The sequence below is a fragment of the Octopus bimaculoides genome, chromosome 22 (genome assembly GCF_046866305.1).
Source record: "Octopus bimaculoides isolate indiv1 chromosome 22, ASM4686630v1, whole genome shotgun sequence".
In the NCBI taxonomy this organism is placed as follows: Eukaryota; Metazoa; Mollusca; class Cephalopoda; order Octopoda; family Octopodidae; genus Octopus; species Octopus bimaculoides.
In genome coordinates this window covers 36,144,968-36,166,768 of record NC_142949.1, presented here as the reverse complement: position 1 = coordinate 36,166,768, position 21,801 = coordinate 36,144,968, and the positions used below count along the sequence as shown (strand labels likewise).

The following is a 21,801-nucleotide window of genomic DNA, read 5'->3' as shown; positions in this document are numbered from 1 at the left end:
ATAACGAAATGACCTTTCTACTGTGTGATGAGGACTTTCCTCTTTTACAAGAAGAAATTTGTTTCAATAATACACAAGTATTTCAAGTAGACCCAGAAGTAACCAAGGAAGAGAAAAAGGCCAGCAGTTTTTCTTCCGCCGTAGGCGGACAATTTGAAGCAATGGAGGTGATACCCGAACAGTGGTACAAGTACAGAAATCTAATAAGGAAAACAGACGACATAACAAGGTTAATACCGCCAAAGGAAACTATCCAAGAGTTGGCGGTAAGAACCGTTATCTACAAAGTGTACAATTGCAAAGAAAGGCGCATCATGATGATGAAAACGGATGCAATTGAAAAGTGTCTTGCCCCTGTGTGGGAAAAAATAAAATATGTCGGTAGAGGGCCTCGAAATGCTACAGTAGAGGCCCAATTCGAATCCGCAGAAATTGCGAAAGTAGTATCAACACAAACGTTGAAAACCGAAGAGGTAATGCTCTTACCCACATACCTGGGTCGGAGAACTGCGAAAATCACAATAGAAGACATTCCACCCGGGTATGACGTAAACTGGTTGGTAGAAGCTTTAATTTACGACGTGGAGGATCAAGTGGAAGTACTCACAATGAGAAGAAGGAACGCACTCAATTGGAAGGGGCAGGCGCTAGAGCTTATAGTTCTAGCGTCAAACGATACCCTCGAGACCAGACCAGACAGGATATTTATAGGGGAAGGTCTCAGTGCAAGAGTGTCGGTGGAGGGACGGAGGCCCAGATGTTTTAAATGTGGAGAAAAGGGCCACGTGCGCTCCGAATGTGTAAAAATAAAAAAACCGAACCAAAAAAAAGAAGTCCCTCCCCAAAGGGAGAAAGAAATACCGGAGAAAACTGAACTTAAAAAAGATGACAAACAAGGAAAAACGAAAACACCGGAAGTCGTAATAGAAAAAGGAAAAAGTAAGGAAGAAGCGGAGTTTGAAGTTGCCAAAAACAAAAGGAAAAAACCCATTGGCCCAGACTCCCCTCCCCCTACAAGAAAAAAAGAAAAAACGCAAAACATACAAGAAAAAATACCCTCGTTCACTCCCAAATTGAAACCCGCTCCTAAACCCCCGCAAGAAAGAATTGTTTCGTACTCCATCAAAAACGAAGTATTACACGAACTAATAACAAAAAAAAACTATACGATAATGGGACCGATTGAAGGTAAACCGCCGCACATACGGTTGGCGAGAATAAGTGCCGAACACTACGAACAATTCAAACGGAGATATGCTGACGATATTTTTGATGTGAGTCAGCATGTCGTGAAAGAAAAAATTATTTTAAAACCAACGGCTACACCAGTCATAGAAGATACCGGAGGAGGGGACGATGCAAGTCGTGAAACCCCTCCTGCAAAGGTAATGTAAACTTTTTTTCATGGAAGTTAAGATAGGGTGTATAAATGTTCGTGGCCTGGGGTCCAAATGGAAGCAGACATGCCTCCTAGACGACCTCAGGTCGCGAAAGATAGATATATGTGTGGTGACTGAGTCCAAGCTGAACGGCCCACAGGCGTTCTCACCTCTTCTTAATGATTACGAGAAAGTTATTTCTCCGAGTCAAGGAGGGAGTGGGGGCGTTGTGGTACTGTTCAAAAAAAGCTTGGATGTACAGGTAAGTGCAGTCTTTCTAGACCCAGAAGGTAGGCTGGTCGTTCTGGATGTGACACACGCGAATAAGCAGTCTTTCAGGTTGGTAGCACTATATGCTCCGCAAGAAAATAGACAAACGGTTTTTTTTCGAGATTTGGAAAATTTCCTAGCGACGTCGAAAACTTTAGTTTTAACAGGAGACTTCAACGCTATTCTCAACGCGCAAGTGGATAGTGGTGGCTCAATCAATAGAAGGGAAAGCCCTGGCCTAAAAAGGCTACTAGCAAGCTATAAACTAGTAGACCGATATAGACTGGATGAACCGTTCGTTCCACAGTGGACGTGGTCTAATAACGACGGTTCACAGAGGTCTTACTTAGATAGGGTGATTATAAAAGACAGTGATAGGGATATAGTTAGTTGTCCACAATTTCACTGTACTTCCTACACGGATCACAAATTTGTGACATGTAGGATGCAGTTAGCTAAGTGTCATAGACAGGGACCCGGGTACTGGAAGATGAACAAGTCTATTTTGACTAGTAAAGTCTTCCGTGCTCGGGTGAAGGAATTAGTGCAGAGGGCATTATGCGGAGCCATCGTTAATAACAGATGGTGGTGCGCCCTCAAAAGAGCCATACGTTTAGAGTCTCTTAGATTTAGTAAAGAGCTAAGTTTAGAGAGAGCAAGAGTAGAAGGGAATCTAACTAAGGAATTAGAGGAGGCCATAGTATCAGGCTCTGCATCCAGAGTGTTGGCGGCGAGGTCGGTATTATTCCGTCACCTCCAAGCCAAACACGAAGGTAGTAGAGTCAGGGCTAAGTTACGCGCGGTAGGCAGAGAAGGTATTAATGTTGCCGGATGGGCCCGTCATGTGGAGAGTCGGAGAGGCAGAAATGCTTCTGTGCAGTCTTTAATTGACGAACAGGGGCGCCGGATCGAAGGACAGGAGGAGATGCAGAAGGCCTTTCATCAGCATTTCGCACGGTTGTTTGGGACGAACGAGACGTTGGACCATGGGGAGCCCTTAAGGGATGTCCTGGCTGACGGACCGCGACTCTCAGCAAGTGAGGTGGAGCGTTGTGAAGGGCCGATCACAGCTGCGGAGGTCAAAGAGGTACTGGCAGAGAGCGCGCGGGACAGGTCGCCGGGACTGGATGGTCTGCCCTACGAGTTTTATAGTGCAATGCCGGACTTGTTCGGACACTTGCTGGCTGGCGTGTACACGAACTGGCAACAGAATGGGAGAATTCCCTGCTCTGTGAGTCGGGGAGTGGTAACGCTGGTCAGAAAAGACCCGAGCAAGGGGGACCATATCAGTAATTTCAGGCCCATAACTCTACTGAATGTAGAGTTAAAGATTTTGGCCAAGGTGCTAGCAAAAAGGTTGACGGCTGTCGCGGATAAGCTTGTCGGGAGGGCGCAAACATGTGCCATTCCTGGCAGGTCGATCCAGGACAATCTTCATCTCTTACGCTACACCTTAGACAGGGTGGGGAAAGTTTCCGGTAAAGGTGGGGCATTGGTCCATTTAGACCAAAGTAAGGCCTTCGATAGGGTTGATCATCGGTACCTGGCGGCAGTCCTTGAGGCGGCTGGGCTAGGCCCGGATTTCCGCGGTTGGATCAAGGCCATTTATGGTGGCATCAAATCCACGGTTCAGGTGAACGGTTACCTGTCGGAGCCGTTTGAGATCAGGCGTTCAGTCCGTCAAGGGTGCCCCCTGTCTCCGCTTCTGTATGTTCTGTCTCTCGAGCCATTGCTGCGGAGGTTGGAGAAGTTGGGAAGCACCACTAATGAAATCGGATGTGGTAAAGGTGTTTCGGCGTATGCGGATGACGTCACCATCACCGTATCCAAGATGACTCAGCTACCTCGCGTAGCAGAGGCAATCAGAAGATACGAGACGGTGGCAGGGGCAAAAGTTAACATGGACAAGTCTGTAGGTTTGCGGCTCGGCACCTGGAGCAGCAAGCCGATAACGTCCAGTGTTGTTGGACACTGGACGGATGGCCCTGTTAAGTTGCTCGGAGTTTGGTTTGGTCCGGACTCCCAGACGGAGAAAAATTGGAGCGAGGTGACGAACAGGGTAGAAGCGCTATCCCGGACTTGGTCTGGAAGGGCGCTGTCCCTGAAAGGAAGGGCGGAGGTGGTGCAGACGTTTATTGCGTCAGTTATCACCTACCGCCTCACCGTCGTCCCCTGCCCTGATTTGTGGCTAAACAAGCTGGTTCGGATTCTCTTCCGCTTTTTGTGGAGGGGAAAGCCGCTTGTGAGGCGCTCCGTGTGCTGTCAGGAACCGTTAAAGGGTGGCCTAGGGATGCCGTGGTTGTTGATGTGCAAATATGCACTGAGACTAAGGCATCTCTGGTCTTACCTGGATGGTGGTCAGGTGTGGAATTTGCTCGCCGAGGAATTCTTTCCACGACCAGCCTCTCTAGAGGGATTTAAACCCGGTTTAATTAAAAGACAGAAATCGACTGAATGGCAAAAGGAATGCCGGCAGGCACTTGAGCTAATCCACAAGGCGGGTAAGGCCGGCAGCGGGAATACCACCTCTGCGTTTTACAAAGGGTTGGTAGAGTTTAAAAGTGACGACGTGCTAGGAGAGACACTGGGGCTCGATGAGAACCAGCTATCCAACCTGTTTCGGAACACTTTCAGGGCGGGGTATTTGGATAATTACCAAAGATCCCTGAATTGGCAGTGTTTCAGGAATGCTTTACCTGTCCACGAGAAATTGTCCAGGCACGGGATTTCAGTGCCACCCGAATGTCCAAGATGCGGGCAGGAGAAGGAAACCATCCTGCACGCTCTTGTTCAGTGCACCCATCTTTCGGAGATGACAATTTACGTCGAACACGTGCTGTCGCACCTAGGAAGAGTACAGCTATCGGCTGAGTCTGTGATTAAGAATGCACCGCCCGCCGGACTACCTAAGGAAGGTGAGGCTTGTTTCCTATGTACAGTCGCAGTTATGAAAGAGTGTGCATGGAGAACTCGAATGCAAGGTATGAAGACAAGAACCTTCATCTCCGGCCCTGGAATGCTATACTATTTCAGGTACCACCTGAAAAGCAAGATAGGGCTGGAGAGAAGACACCTGTCTAGAAGAGTATATGAGGAAAGATGGAAGGAAGTAGGAAGGAAGTTGCGAGTGAGCGGCCCTACTTAAAACTTTCCTGAAAAAATACAAAGGTGTAGACTGGTGTACCCTGGAATTAGGTGTAAACCATTGGTAATATTCCAAGTTTTGTAGAAAAATTTTTAAATATATATATTTTTAAACGTATATTTTTTCAAAAAAAGCTAAAAAGACTCACTAAATGACAATTCTTAAATGTTTGTAGTGTCCTGTATTGTCCAATCTATGTAAGATATTATTATCGTAATAAAGAGAATTGGCGAGCTACTTCACGTTGATGACGAGCAAAGACTCAGAAGCATGTCCCTGAATGCTGGCTAGGCTGGGTGGAAGAGCTTGTCTCCCCCTCGCAAACTTAAGGACACAGTAATTGTGTCAAGGCCGACAGGAAGCGGTCCAGCTTCCTAGGGCTAAACGGCAGTAGTGTGTTCTCTTATTGGGATTGTCACATTAAGTTGACAATATACTACAACTTTATCGCTCCACTACTGCTTAAATCTCTCTGAGAGATTTAGAAATATTATATTTCTAAATTGCTGATCAGTGAATAAACTTCACTATGATTTATATAAGTTTGCGAAGGCGAAACAGGCCTCTCTATCCAGCTGGCAAGCTACTTCCGGCTCGTCGTACTGATTTGAATTGCTTCTGCCTAGTTTAGTGAGTTGTTTCTGTCCTTTTTGTTGCTGTTTGGTGTGAATTTTGTCAAGTTTCAACTGTTGTTCCTGTGGAATTGCGCCCTGCGGGGCAAAAATTTTCTTTTTTGCTGCTCTCTTTTAGAGAGATAGCAAACTACCATCGTGTAAAACGAAAACTTTTTCAATATGGATAACGAAATGACCTTTCTACTGTGTGATGAGGACTTTCCTCTTTTACAAGAAGAAATTTGTTTCAATAATACACAAGTATTTCAAGTAGACCCAGAAGTAACCAAGGAAGAGAAAAAGGCCAGCAGTTTTTCTTCCGCCGTAGGCGGACAATTTGAAGCAATGGAGGTGATACCCGAACAGTGGTACAAGTACAGAAACCTAATAAGGAAAACAGACGACATAACAAGGTTAATACCGCCAAAGGAAACTATCCAAGAGTTGGCGGTAAGAACCGTTATCTACAAAGTGTACAATTGCAAAGAAAGGCGCATCATGATGATGAAAACGGATGCAATTGAAAAGTGTCTTGCCCCTGTGTGGGAAAAAATAAAATACGTTGGTAGAGGGCCTCGAAATGCTACAGTAGAGGCCCAATTCGAATCCGCAGAAATTGCGAAAGTAGTATCAACACAAACGTTGAAAACCGAAGAGGTAATGCTCTTACCCACATACCTGGGCCGGAGAACTGCGAAAATCACAATAGAAGACATTCCACCGGGGTATGACGTAAACTGGTTGGTAGAAGCTTTAATTTACGACGTGGAGGATCAAGTGGAAGTACTCACAATGAGAAGAAGGAACGCACTCAATTGGAAGGGGCAGGCGCTAGAGCTTATAGTTCTAGCGTCAAACGATACCCTCGAGACCAGACCAGACAGGATATTTATAGGGGAAGGTCTCAGTGCAAGAGTGTCGGTGGAGGGACGGAGGCCCAGATGTTTTAAATGTGGAGAAAAGGGCCACGTGCGCTCCGAATGTGTTAAAATAAAAAAACCTAACCAAAAAAAAGAAGTCCCTCCCCAAAGGGAGAAAGAAATACCGGAGAAAACTGAACTTAAAAAAGATGACAAACAAGGAAAAACGAAAACACCGGAAGTCGTAATAGAAAAAGGAAAAAGTAAGGAAGAAGCGGAGTTTGAAGTTGCCAAAAACAAAAGGAAAAAACCCATTGGCCCAGACTCCCCTCCCCCTACAAGAAAAAAAGAAAAAACGCAAAACATACAAGAAAAAATACCCTCGTTCACTCCCAAATTGAAACCCGCTCCTAAACCCCCGCAAGAAAGAATTGTTTCGTACACCATCAAAAACGAAGTATTACACGAACTAATAACAAAAAAAAACTATACGATAATGGGACCGATTGAAGGTAAACCGCCGCACATACGGTTGGCGAGGATAAGTGCCGAACACTACGAACAATTCAAACGGAGATATGCTGACGATATTTTTGATGTGAGTCAGCATGTCGTGAAAGAAAAAATTATTCTAAAACCAACGGCTACACCAGTCATAGAAGATACCGGAGGAGGGGACGATGCAAGTCGTGAAACCCCTCCTGCAAAGGTAATGTAAACATTTTTTTTTCATGGAAGTTAAGATAGGGTGTATAAATGTTCGTGGCCTGGGGTCCAAATGGAAGCAGACATGCCTCCTAAACGACCTCAGGTCGCGAAAGATAGATATATGTGTTGTGACTGAGTCCAAGCTGAACGGCCCACAGGCGTTCTCACCTCTTCTTAATGATTACGAGAAAGTTATTTCTCCGAGTCAAGGAGGGAGTGGGGGCGTTGTGGTACTGTTCAAAAAAAGCTTGGATGTACAGGTAAGTGCAGTCTTTCTAGACCCAGAAGGTAGGCTGGTCGTTCTGGATGTGACACACGCGAATAAGCAGTCTTTCAGGTTGGTAGCACTATATGCTCCGCAAGAAAATAGACAAACGGTTTTTTTTCGAGATTTCGAAAATTTCCTAGCGACGTCGAAAACTTTAGTGTTAACAGGAGACTTCAACGCTATTCTCAACGCGCAAGTGGATAGTGGTGGCTCAATCAATAGAAGGGAAAGCCCTGGCCTAAAAAGGCTACTAGCAAGCTATAAACTAGTAGACCGCTATAGACTGGATGAACCGTTCGTTCCACAGTGGACGTGGTCTAATAACGACGGTTCACAGAGGTCTTACTTAGATAGGGTGATTATAAAAGACAGTGATAGGGATATAGTTAGTTGTCCACAATTTCACTGTACTTCCTACACGGATCACAAATTTGTGACATGTAGGATGCAGTTAGCTAAGTGTCATAGACAGGGACCCGGGTACTGGAAGATGAACAAGTCTATTTTGACTAGTAAAGTCTTCCGTGCTCGGGTGAAGGAATTAGTGCAGAGGGCATTATGCGGAGCCATCGTTAATAACAGATGGTGGTGCGCCCTCAAAAGAGCCATACGTTTAGAGTCTCTTAGATTTAGTAAAGAGCTAAGTTTAGAGAGAGCAAGAGTAGAAGGGAATCTAACTAAGGAATTAGAGGAGGCCATAGTATCAGGCTCTGCATCCAGAGTGTTGGCGGCGAGGTCGGTATTATTCCGTCACCTCCAAGCCAAACACGAAGGTAGTAGAGTCAGGGCTAAGTTACGCGCGGTAGGCAGAGAAGGTATTAATGTTGCCGGATGGGCCCGTCATGTGGAGAGTCGGAGAGGCAGAAATGCTTCTGTGCAGTCTTTAATTGACGAACAGGGGCGCCGGATCGAAGGACAGGAGGAGATGCAGAAGGCCTTTCATCAGCATTTCGCACGGTTGTTTGGGACGAACGAGACGTTGGACCATGGGGAGCCCTTAAGGGATGTCCTGGCTGACGGACCGCGACTCTCAGCAAGCGAAGTGGGGCGTTGTGAAGGGCCGATCACAGCTGCGGAGGTCAAAGAGGTACTGGCAGAGAGCGCGCGGGACAGGTCGCCGGGACTGGATGGTCTGCCCTACGAGTTTTATAGTACAATGCCGGACTTGTTCGGACATTTGCTGGCTGGCGTGTACACGAACTGGCAACAGAATGGGAGAATTCCCTGCTCTGTGAGTCGGGGAGTGGTAACGCTGGTCAGAAAAGACCCGAGCAAGGGGGACCATATCAGTAATTTCAGGCCCATAACTCTACTGAATGTAGAGTTAAAGATTTTGGCCAAGGTGCTAGCAAAAAGGTTGACGGCTGTCGCGGATAAGCTTGTCGGGGGGGCGCAAACATGTGCCATTCCTGGCAGGTCGATCCAGGACAATCTTCATCTCTTACGCTACACCTTAGACAGGGTGGGGAAAGTTTCCGGTAAAGGTGGGGCATTGGTCCATTTAGACCAAAGTAAGGCCTTCGATAGGGTTGATCATCGGTACCTGGCGGCAGTCCTTGAGGCGGCTGGGCTAGGCCCGGATTTCCGCGGTTGGATCAAGGCCATTTATGGTGGCATCAAATCCACGGTTCAGGTGAACGGTTACCTGTCGGAGCCGTTTGAGATCAGGCGTTCAGTCCGTCAAGGGTGCCCCCTGTCTCCGCTTCTGTATGTTCTGTCTCTCGAGCCATTGTTGCGGAGGTTGGAGAAGTTGGGAAGCACCACTAATGAAATCGGATGTGGTAAAGGTGTTTCGGCGTATGCGGATGACGTCACCATCACCGTATCCAAGATGACTCAGCTACCTCGCGTAGCAGAGGCAATCAGAAGATACGAGACGGTGGCAGGGGCAAAAGTTAACATGGACAAGTCTGTAGGTTTGCGGCTCGGCACCTGGAGCAGCAAGCCGATAACGTCCAGTGTTGTTGGACACTGGACGGATGGCCCTGTTAAGTTGCTCGGAGTTTGGTTTGGTCCGGACTCCCAGACGGAGAAAAATTGGAGCGAGGTGACGAACAGGGTAGAAGCGCTATCCCGGACTTGGTCTGGAAGGGCGCTGTCCCTGAAAGGAAGGGCGGAGGTGGTGCAGACGTTTATTGCGTCAGTTATCACCTACCGCCTCACCGTCGTCCCCTGCCCTGATTTGTGGCTAAACAAGCTGGTTCGGATTCTCTTCCGCTTTTTGTGGAGGGGAAAGCCGCTTGTGAGGCGCTCCGTGTGCTGTCAGGAACCGTTAAAGGGTGGCCTAGGGATGCCGTGGTTGTTGATGTGCAAATATGCACTGAGACTAAGGCATCTCTGGTCTTACCTGGACGGTGGTCAGGTGTGGAATTTGCTCGCCGAGGAATTCTTTCCACGACCAGCCTCTCTAGAGGGATTTAAACCCGGTTTAATTAAAAGACAGAAATCGACTGAATGGCAAAAGGAATGCCGGCAGGCACTTGAGCTAATCCACAAGGCGGGTAAGGCCGACAGCGGGAATACCACCTCTGCGTTTTACAAAGGGTTGGTAGAGTTTAAAAGTGACGACGTGCTAGGAGAGACACTGGGGCTCGATGAGAACCAGCTATCCAACCTGTTTCGGAACACTTTCAGGGCGGGGTATTTGGATAATTACCAAAGATCCCTGAATTGGCAGTGTTTCAGGAATGCTTTACCTGTCCACGAGAAATTGTCCAGGCACGGGATTTCAGTGCCACCCGAATGTCCAAGATGCGGGCAGGAGAAGGAAACCATCCTGCACGCTCTTGTTCAGTGCACCCATCTTTCGGAGATGACAATTTACGTCGAACACGTGCTGTCGCACCTAGGAAGAGTACAGCTATCGGCTGAGTCTGTGATTAAGAATGCACCGCCCGCCGGACTACCTAAGGAAGGTGAGGCTTGTTTCCTATGTACAGTCGCAGTTATGAAAGAGTGTGCATGGAGAACTCGAATGCAAGGTATGAAGACAAGAACCTTCATCTCCGGCCCTGGAATGCTATACTATTTCAGGTACCACCTGAAAAGCAAGATAGGGCTGGAGAGAAGACACCTGTCTAGAAGAGTATATGAGGAAAGATGGAAGGAAGTAGGAAGGAAGTTGCGAGTGAGCGGCCCTACTTAAAACTTTCCTGAAAAAAATACAAAGGTGTAGACTGGTGTACCCTGGAATTAGGTGTAAACCATTGAAAATATTCAAAGTTATGTAGAAAAATTTTTAAATATATATATTTTTAAACGTATATTTTTTTTAAAAAAAGCTAAAAAGACTCACTAAATGACAATTCTTAAATGTTTGTAGTGTCCTGTATTGTCCCATCTATGTATGATATTTTATTATCGTAATAAAGAGAATTGGCAAGCTACTTCAGGCTGATGACGAGCAAAGACTCAGAAACATGTCCCTGAATGCTGGCTAGGCTGAGTGGAAGAACTTGTCTTCCCCTCGCAAACTTAAGGACACAGTAATTGTGTCAATGCCGACAGGAAGCGGTCCAGTTTCCTAGGGCTAAATGGCAGTATTGTGTTCTCTTATTGGGATTGTCACATTAAGTTGACAATATACTACAACTTTATCGCTCCACTACTGCTTAAATCTCTCCGAGAGATTTAGAAATATTGTATTTCTAATTTTGCTGATCAGTGAATAAATTTCACTATGATTTATATATGTTTGCGAAGGCGAAACGGGCTTCTCTATCCGGCTAGCAAGCTACTTCACGCTGATGACGAACAAAGACTCAAAAACATGTCCCTGAATGCTGGCTAGGCTGGGTGGAGAAGCTTGTCTCCCCCTTGCAAACTTAAGGACACAGTAATTGTGTCAAGGCCGACAGGAAGCGGTCCAGCTTCCTAGGGCTAAACGGCAGTAGTGTGTTCCCTTATTGGGATTGTCACATTAAGTTGACAATATACTACAACTTTATCGCTCCGCTACTGCTTAAATCTCTCTGAGAGATTTAGAAATATTATATTTCTAAATTGCTGATCAGTGAATAAACTTCACTATGATTTATATAAGTTTGCGAAGGCGAAACGGGCCTCTCTATCCAGCTGGTAAGCTACTTCACGCTGGTGACGAGCAAAGACTCAGAAACATGTCCCTGAATGCTGGTTAGGCTGGGTGGAGGAGCTTGTCTCCCCCTCGCAAACTTAAGGACACAGTAATTGTGTCAAGGCCGACAGGAAGCGGTCCAGCTTCCTAGGGCTAAACGGCAGTAGTGTGTTCCCTTATTGGGATTGTCACATTAAGTTGACAATATACTACAACTTTATTGCTCCACTACTGCTTAAATCTCTCTGAGAGATTTAGAAATATTATATTTCTAATATATATATATATATTTATTTATTTATAATTGTATTTATATATATGTATAAATATAAGTATAAATAAATAAAAATATATGTATAAATAAAAAAATATATATATATATATATATATATATATATATATGTTTGTATCTTTTAACCTTATGTAGAATAGAAGTTGACAAGTCCTTTATGTGCTGCAACCAACAGGAGTGATTCATCTTTGTACTTATTGAACACACTGAAATAAATGAGTGACATTTCTCTTTTGTTTTTCAGGGAGCTAAAAGCGTGATAAACTTTGAAATCTTGCCGCCTCCACCACCATCTCGTGCTGATGATAACCCTTGGCCCCTCTGGCCAAAAGTCTTCAGAGTTGATTACGGCCATGCTGAGGTTGCTCACAGATTTGGCCATGATCCCAGGATATTCAATATTCTGAGTAAGGTAAGTAAAATATTCCACTGAATGCTGCGATCTATTATTGTAGTTCGCCTTATCTTCAGCATTGCATGTGTGTGTTCATGTAGTAACGTGAGTGTGTGTCTGTGTAATACACACTGCTACTGTCTGTGATCATAGCAGCCTTTATTAACTTCTGGACTGTGTGTGTATGTATTGTGTATATATAGAGTAACATGTGCAAATATAGTGGTGTGTGTAGAGAGAGAGAAAAAAAAGGAGGCAGTCAGAATTTTGGATAATTCTTTATTAGTGCTTTCATTCATTTTTGAACTCATCAACATCTGCTTAGAAGGAAGGAAGAAGGGGAGGAGAAAAATTTGTTGTTGAGAGAGAGAAATACAGTGAATGAGAGAGTGTGTGTCTAAAAGATAGATAGATAGATAGATAGTGTTGTCAACATAGTAACTAACAAGTTTTGATTAAAAATGCAGGAATTTTAAGTGCAAGTCTGTCAACACTATACAGACTTCAGAAAGAGACTATATGTAAATATATATATATATAATACAAAGTTTCTTTTTTAGATTGTTTGTTTATGTGTGTGTCTGAGCGTGCATGTCTTTCAGCTTATAAGCACTGCAACACAGACTCTAAAAAAGACTTTCACATGAAATAATTTAATAGTAACAAGTAACAACCAAGTCCTTCTTGTGACCTTTATCACATCCAAGGTCAAGTAAGGACTATTAATAAAAGAATATTTAACAAAAACAAGACAACAAAATAACAAAGAAGAGGATTTTGATATAAAAATTTTATTTATTTAAATTTCCCTTTTTTCTAGGGATTTCTGGATGATGGCAATGGAAATGTGCGTGGTGTTCGAACTGTCCATGTTGAGTGGAAGAAAGATGAAAATGGACGGTACCAGATGACTGAATTACCAGGTAACCATGATGAATTACACTGTACACCTAGGGTTTACTGTCTGATGGGTAGGAAAACTAGTGATGTCTTTACTACTATTATTTGATATTTATCCATACCTATTGACAATCTGTGATATTGATTTTTCCAGAAACTGAGAAGATATATGAATGTGACCTAGTGATTATTGCCATGGGTTTTCTGGGACCAGAAAAAGACATTCTCAATGAACTGGAAATAAAACTTGATCCCAGAGGCAACTGTGAAACTCCCAAAAATAAATACTCCACAAATATCCCTGGTGTTTATGCAGCTGGAGGTAAGTAAATACACTTTTTTTTTTGTTTTCCTTTCTGTTAAATTTGGATTTATTTTCATTTCTGACCTGCGTAGTTGAACTTACTTACTGGACCAAATGTTTTATTATATTTTATTGTGAAGGTCACAGGCACAGCCTTCCTACTGACAAATTCATTTAAAAAAAAGGACCCCCTTAATTTTATTACAAGGGAGCAGGTGGGATCGATGTAATCAATTTCCCCCCACCTCTCTTCAAAAATTGCAGGCCTTGTGCCAAACTTAGAAAGAATTAATTTAAATAAATGTGGACTTGCTTAATTTTTTGTTTCAGATTGTCGTCGTGGTCAGTCGCTGGTGGTGTGGGCAATACACGAAGGCAGACAAGCAGCACGACAGATAGATAAGGACCTGATGGGCATCTTGTCGCTACCGGGCCCAGGAGGAGTGGTGCAGTTAGTCATAGACACACCTTTGATGAACGGTATCACAGTAAGCTGAGGATGGATGGAGAAGCCACTGACCCTCCCCCCCCTGAAACCAGACCTCGATTCTTGGCCTGAAGCAATCTTTAAAGTGTTTCTGGATGTTTGGTGCTGTGTTGTGCTCTTAGCAAAAAGAAGTTAAAAACAAAAAAAGGAAAAAATTAACAAAGAAAAATTTTTTAAAAAAACCAAAAACAAAAACAAATCAGAAGACAAATAACCATTGTTGCTTGGTGAGGGTGTAGTGTTTGTTATATGTTTAATTATGTTAATATTTTTAGGGACTTGTTGTTGCTATTGTAGTTGTAAAACAAATAAAATTTACATTGTTGACAGTTGAAGCATAAAATGAAATTTCACTCTGAGAATTATTCCACCCCCCCCCCCACCCCGCCTCCACCTCTTCCCCATACCAATTCTGGTATGCTGCCTTTTATACACAAGTGGTGTGCCATGCTACAGGTACAACATCGATTTTTCTGGAACCATTTCCAGATTACTGATTTTTTTTCTTCCCCCCCCCACCCACCCAAAATAGGGTTGGTCACCTTGTTCAACACACTCTAAATCAGAGTTTTTCAGACGTTTTTGTCGTCACCTACAGTTCGAAAAACACTGCTTTATATTCTGCACTTGCGTTTTTTTTCTTTCCTTCTTTTTTGTCATGACCCCACTGAAGGGTCAGGGTCAGGACTCACAGTTCGAAAAACGCTGCTCTAAATTATACAGACATTAGATAATCTAATTACAGAAGGCAGAATTGTTACCATGCCACGCAAAATGCTTAACAGGTCGATAAAATAAAGTACCTGTGGAACACTGGGGTCAATGAGATCAGCTAGTGCCTCCCCCATAATTGCTGGCCTTGTGCTAAAATTTGAAACTAATAATTAATTAAATAAATGAAATAAAGTTATTTGTACAAATCTATTAATACTGAACTGTGCAAGGTACCAGTATAAACTAATCTGGTAGCTGGAGGAATTTGAAGTTCCCTCTTGTAAATTAGTGCAGATTTTAAGAGGTTCTGGACCATTCATATCCAAAAAGCTGGTGTTGTACCTGTACACAGAGTGGTGAGGTAAACTGGAAAATTAATTTGCAAAGCATTATTTCATTTGTTTATGATTCATTATATGATTGACTGTGTTTTAAATCTCTGGCGTGGAAGATAGGATATAGATGGCAGTGAGTTTCCATTCACACACACACACACGTGTGTGTGTGTGTGCGTGTGTGCGCGTGCGTGTGTGTGCGTGTGTGTGTGTGAGAGAGAGAGAGAGAGGTGTGTAAGATATACATGGCTAGAGAGACAGGGTGTATTGAACAATAGAATTAAGTAAACATCAACAATACTTTTAGAGACTAAACAATCTATGTGTTTAAGTACTGCTCTGTTGTTTGTTTATTTACATACACACACACACACATGTATGTATATGTAATAAAGCCATCATAAACCAAGACCTATAAGAGCTACAACTATAAACCAAGAACTATAAGAGCCAGAACTTAAATAAAAATACAACTTAGAGCCATAAGAGACTAAGAGTTATTTATATTAATATACTTAACTAGTTTCACATTTGTATACATATATAATACAAATAATATGTGAGTATATATGTACGTGTGTGTACATATCTACATGTATATATAGATGCATATCTGGGTACAGGACGTCACAAAAAAACGTGGACAAAATGAAAAACAGAACATAAACAGAGCACAGAAAACAGACAGGCCACATAGAGAATATTTCCTTCATCAGCTGCCCCTATTCTAAACTAAGGATTTCAAATGAAACATATTGACCAAGACAATAACTAGACTGATTCTCTGAAATTTGTCTTTATCCTAAGTACATAGGGCAATGCATGTCATCTCTCCCTCTCTCTCTCCTCATTATTAGGTATGATGTGTGTGTGTGTGCCATTGGTGAGCATCAACCAAGACAGTTTTTGGGAGTTACTCAGTATAATCTACTGATTATGTAACATCCCTGCACTAAGTATTGGGCAGATGAGCTTGTGATCCTATATCGAAAGTGGACCAATGTGTCTATACTAAATATCGACCTAGACGTGTGTCACTGTACTTGAGGCAAGCACTGATCTGTGACCAGCTTTTCTCTCGTCGTATAGTCTTTCTTAAGATTGTTCTTAAAATATTAGCTTGCTCAGGGTACACCTCTTCCGTCCTAGCTCAGGGAAGGGTTGGTGAAATCCTGTGCCTCTGTCCAGTAAATGTCGGTCTTTCACAGTGATGAATCATAATGCTAAACTTTTGAGATTAGAATACGGGTAGAAATTTATGTTTGATCTTGCTTTCTTATTGTGTTAGTGAGAAAATAAACTGCAGCCCCATGTGTGTGTATATGGGTGTGCATGTCTCCTTGCGTATGTCCCTGTATTTATGCATCCCTGTCCATCAAGCTGACATACTTTCCCTTTTATTACTTCAGACTAAAGAAAAAGGAAATTATTTTTCAAAGAATTTTTAACCATTTTTTTTTGTTTTTGTTTTTATTTGTTTTTATTTTTATCTTTTTAAATGAAATTTTTAAAGCTTTCCTTTTGTAACTTTTTACCAGCAACCTTGCTGATTTTTTTTGTCATTTTTCTTTTTTTTTGTTATTTTGCTCAACTGACTTACCAACGAAATTATTTTTTTTTCTTTTGTAAAGTTTTATTTACTTAAATGTTTACTCCGTACTCTTTATACTATGTACTCTTTATATTACGTACTCCTGGAGTAAAGCTTTGTTGATTTTTGTTGTTGCTTACATCCTGTGTTGTTACTGTTAATTCAAATCCCAAGAGGGTGATTTTTATCACCCTGGGACAAAGAACAAGTCCAATACTGGACATTGATTGAGCATATCTTTTCTTGTAAATTTCTGGCCTTGCACTAGTAAAAGATCATTATTATTTTTATTATTATTATTATTATGGTTATTATAATCCTTATTGTTAATGTTATTAAAAAAAGGCAGTAGATTGCCAGAATTGCTAAAGTGTTGGGCAAAATGCTTTGGAGTATGTGTTCTTGTTCTTTACAATACAAGTCCATATCTCAAGCATGGTTGACTTTGCCTTTCATCCTTTCAAGTGATGATAAAGTGCCAGTCTGGAACTGGGTTGGGTTTAATCAGCTAAGCCCATCCCAAATTTCAGTCCTTGCCTATGTTAAAAAAAAAAAATTATTATTGTTATTATTATTATTAAGGTGGTGAGCTGGCAGACTCGTTAGCACACCAGGCAAAATGCTGAGTGGCATTTCGTCCATCTTTACGTTCTGAGTTCTAATTCTGCCAAGGTTGACTCTGCCTTTCACCCTTTCAGGGCTGATAAAATAAGTACCAGTTGAGTACTGGGGTAGATATAATCGACTTACCCCCTCCCACCAAATTTCAGGCCTTGTGCCAAAATTTGAAACCATTATTATTATTATTATTATGGCAATTGGTCTACAGCAAGTTCTTAACATCAAAGAGGCAAGTTGGTTTCAATTCTCAATAGTAACCATTTTGACTTAACGCTAATCACTTCTTTAGAATGACAATGTCATCTCTCCTTGCTTTTCCCTTCTCTTCCCTCTCCCCATAAGCTCTGGATTACTTTGTGCCTATGTAAAGAAAATCATTTGTGATTATCATATTTTGTATATGGAATACCAACTGTCTTGATAAATATACATTCATACCTACATATATAAAATTTGCTCTGTCAAATGCAAGGTAATAAAAATGGTTGTGAAAAATGAACAACAATAACAACAGGAACCAACAACGGAAGTATTTCTATCAATAATGTATTATATATGAGTTAAGGACCAGATGTGAGTGTAATGGCAGCTTAATAAACACCAAATAAAACATTCAACAGATTATAAATATTTGACTTGAGTATATACGCGTGTGTATACATTTGTGTGTGTGTGTGTGTGTTATAACTAATGTGGCTTTGCATTTTTTGTCCCCTGCCAAACATAACATGAAGATGCTCAATATACACTCATTGAAAGTTTGGTAGAGCATCTTATATATATCGTGACTAATTAGGTCCCTACCTTGATTTTTGCGTTTGTCTTTGTTGTGAAAACAAAGACAAAAGTCTATGAAAGGCCACTAGATCCAAATTCCTGGATACTAGTGTAAACCATGGTCCAGAATTATGGGATATATATAATATCACGCATACTCACTAATTTATTTCTTTAGGACAAGTATAACTCAAATTAATGATATCAGTACTGTAATAGCAGGGTAAATAAAAGTTTCCTTTTTTTCCCCTTCTTTTTAGATCTAAATCAAATGCTACAATTCTAGTTTACTTTGGGCAAAACCAGAGCTCATTGTGGAATTCTCTAGACAGATACTGTGCAGAAGCACACACATATACATACATACATGCATAAACACACACACACACATTAGTAATGAACTGAAACAATACTCAACACTGAATCGGTGGATAAATAATTCCATTTAAGATAATTGCGTTACTTTTCCAACACCATTGGTTTCTTGTGTGCATCTTTCAATGAGATAACTAGAAAGGTATGAACCATTCTTCAAATTCTGGTTGCATAACTGGAAATTTTCACAAGAAACCAACAGTACAGGGAAAAATAACACAAATGTATTAAGAATTTTATTTATTTATTTATATATATATCATCATCATCGTTTAACGTCCGCTTTCCATGCTAGCATGGGTTGGACGATTTGACTGAGGACTGGTGAAACCGGATGGCAACACCAGGCTCCAGTCTGATTTGGCAGAGTTTCTACAGCTGGATGCCCTTCCTAACGCCAACCACTCAGAGAGTGTAGTGGGTGCTTTTACGTGTCACCCGCACGAAAACGGCCACGCTCGAAATGGTGTCTTTTATGTGCCACCCGCACAAGCCAGTCCAGGGGCACTGGCAACGATCTCGCTCGAAAATCCTACAGGAGCCAGTCAGGTGGTACTGGCAACGGCCACGCTCAAAATGGTGCATCTCATGTGCCACCCGCACAAGAACCAGTCCAGGGGCACTGGCAACGATCTTACTTGGCTTGCCGGGTCTTCTCACGCACAGCCCATTTCCAAAGGTCTCGGTCCGTAGTCATCGCCTCGGTGAGGCCCAATGTACGAAGGTCTTGCCTCACCACCTCAGCCCAGGTCTTCCTGGGCCTACCTCTTATATATATATATATATATATATATATATATATATAGGAATAAAACATTTTTGATAATGTACAGAATAAGTATATTGGTAAGAATAATATGGTTAGAAGAAATGAAGGAATTATTCTAGAGTTTATTTATATAGAAATACAGAAAATCTTCAAATTTTCCAAGGAAATAAAATGAAATAAAGTAAAATATTTACATTTGATAGAAAATTCTTAAATGTAATATGATTAAATATTTTACTTTCTTGCTTTATTCATTTCGTTTCCTTGAAAAATTCCAAATACCTGTACATAAATAAACTAAGGAACATATCATTCATTTCTTCTGACGAACTTTATTATTATTACCTATATATATATATATAATACAAATAATAAATGAGTATATGCATATATACGTACATGTATGTACATACTTACATCTGCCTGTATATATAGATGCATATCTGGGTACAGGACATTGTAAACAAAACGTAGACAAAATGATAAACGAGTACAGAAAACACACAGGCCACATAGAGGACATCTCCTTCATCAGCTTCCCCCATTCTAACACAAGTGTTAAGTCTGAAAGTAACTGTAAATTTTGTAGCATTCAGTTTTAGAGAATATATTCGCACAGACTTATACGGTGTGTTTTTATACACATATACTTTATGTGCATAAACGTACACACACACATTTGTATATATATGAGAGATATATACCGTACTAATGATAACAAAGAGAAAATTTTTTCTTCATTTTTTCATAATTTTTTTTTTTTTTCTGTTAAATCAATGTTGTATTTCAAAGCTGAAATCATGTGATATTTGTTAATGAAAGAAAATGTTGTCGATATTTATGTTACTGAAAAGGAGCAGTAATGTTGTTGTGTCCAAGTGGTGCAGCTTGGCGTTTGAACCATGTGATTAGAGGCTCTAACCAGTGGTATTTTGAAATATTAAGAGCTTTTGTGAGGCATTTGTCAACATGTTAGAATTATTATATAAATTTATGGAATATACTGTAAATGCTGAAATCCTAATCAAAAACCAGGAATTTATAGAAACTGAGCAATTGTTTTTGTTTTTTAAGTGCAGTTCTTTTCCTATTTTGTGACTCTGAATTGTTAATCATCATTTGAATATTCAAAATTGTTTTGTAAAGTTATTTTGCAGAAAATTATTCTTTTAAAAAGAAATATTTTGCTATTGAAAAACTGTCAAAATTTGATGGCATAATTGGTGGATAAGATGGTTTTTGTTCTTATTTTGTGTTTGGTGCAAGATTTCAATAATCTCTCTGTCTGTCTGCCTCAAGTGTTTTTGCTATCAGACAAGAATTCCATCCATACAAAAAAACAAAACAAACCATCACCCCAGTCAACACACACACACACACACACACATATATATATACACACATACTTATATATATACATAGCAGTTACATGTATTATTTAAAACAGTTTGATTTGGCTCCTTGCTAAATCAAACTGTTTTAAATAATAATAATAATAACAATAACAATAATACAGACATACATATTTCATTAGATACACAACTATGTCACCTTTTTCATTTTACATTTATTAGTTTGAATCAATAAAATTCATGAATTCATGTTTGACATTTTCAGGCCTTCACATGTCTGAAAATGTATAACATGAATATAGGAATTTTAGTCTTCCAAACTAACTGTAAAAAAACAAACAAACAAGAAGAAAATATGAAAATTCTAAAATACAGAATATAAAAGTTGAATAGTTCTGTAAGATATCAGAGCTAACTTAGCTGATCTGTCTGTTTTCTGTTTATTTCATTTAGCATTATATGTGGTCCATCCATGCCAGTATAGACGAATTGATGTTTGAACACAACACAAAGTGTAGAGCTTTTTTCTCTTTTTTAAAACTAATTCCTTATGTAATGAAAATACTACAACCAGCGTGTGATTAAATCTAATTAATAGATTAGCTAATTCAAGAAGATATGTAAGTGAAATGAAATATGGAATTTGTAACCCTTAACTGTATCTAGAATAAATTTCTTTATAATCAATCTAAATATTATTGCTAGTTTTATAAATTTAAACTGGCTGGGACATTTAATGAGCGAAGTTGAGAGAGGAAATCTTAGAAACAGATTTCAATTCAATTTATTTTAATTAAATTTTAATTTTAACACTTACAAATAAAATGACAAGATGTTCACAGAATTCGATTCTTTTCATTTAACTGAATTATATCCTGGCAAGTGATGTTGGAATCTGAACGATTTCTTTCGACCACTTGCTGGATTTATGATTTCAAAGGAATGAAAGTTAATATATCTCTTTTGAAACAATGACCCCCCATAAAACAGCAGTGAATCCCTGTCACTTGGAATTAAAAAAATCAAAAAAAAATCCTCTGATTTTAGAAATCCATTGACTTTCTTCAGAGTGACATTCTTCAAACTGAGAAGTTGGAATTCCAATACGCTTTTATGTCTTGTGGAGTTGGGAAAATGCTGGGGTGGAGAATTTCAATTCAATTACCCCCTCCACAAAGGCACAGTCATTTGTTTGTATTTTATCTGAATATAATCCAGATGGAATACAGCAATGAGGGTTGTCTTTACCTGTCTTGATGCTAAATAATTCACAACTAATTAAAGGGATATAACTGATTAATTATATCTTTTTAAATAGTTAATAACTGCACTTGTTGCCGGCTTTGTTTGAAGTGCGATGGTAGAAGCAGGGACTTCCACCCATCTTCACCCAACAAAGAATTTTAAGGATATACTTCTTGTTAGGTAGAAAAGAATAGAGTTTATCTGGTGGAGGTCTTTGTCAACCAAGCGTCTCATTAATTTGAACTTAGAAAGTAAGGATGGATGAAATGCTACGAAGCATTTTACCTGGCCTGCTAAAGAGCCTGCCAGTACACTGCCTTATTCAA

The 21,801-nt window shown here is 40.7% G+C and overlaps 1 protein-coding gene across 5 annotated transcripts in view; it reads left to right on the top strand.

Annotated features, from left to right (window-relative positions):
- The window catches only part of LOC106883777 (uncharacterized), a 102,321-nt gene extending 84,742 nt beyond the window's left edge, over positions 1-17,579 (top strand). For all 5 annotated transcript variants that reach the window (XM_089339618.1, XM_089339615.1, XM_089339614.1 and 2 more), the window contains exons 41-44: positions 11,856-12,023; positions 12,826-12,928; positions 13,060-13,227; positions 13,540-17,579. In XM_089339618.1, the coding sequence (XP_089195744.1) occupies positions 11,856-12,023; positions 12,826-12,928; positions 13,060-13,227; positions 13,540-13,706 (606 nt within the window). In that variant the 3' untranslated portion in view covers positions 13,707-17,579. The remainder of the gene's footprint in view (positions 1-11,855; positions 12,024-12,825; positions 12,929-13,059; positions 13,228-13,539) is intronic.
- The last annotated feature ends 4,222 nt before the right edge of the window (positions 17,580-21,801 follow it).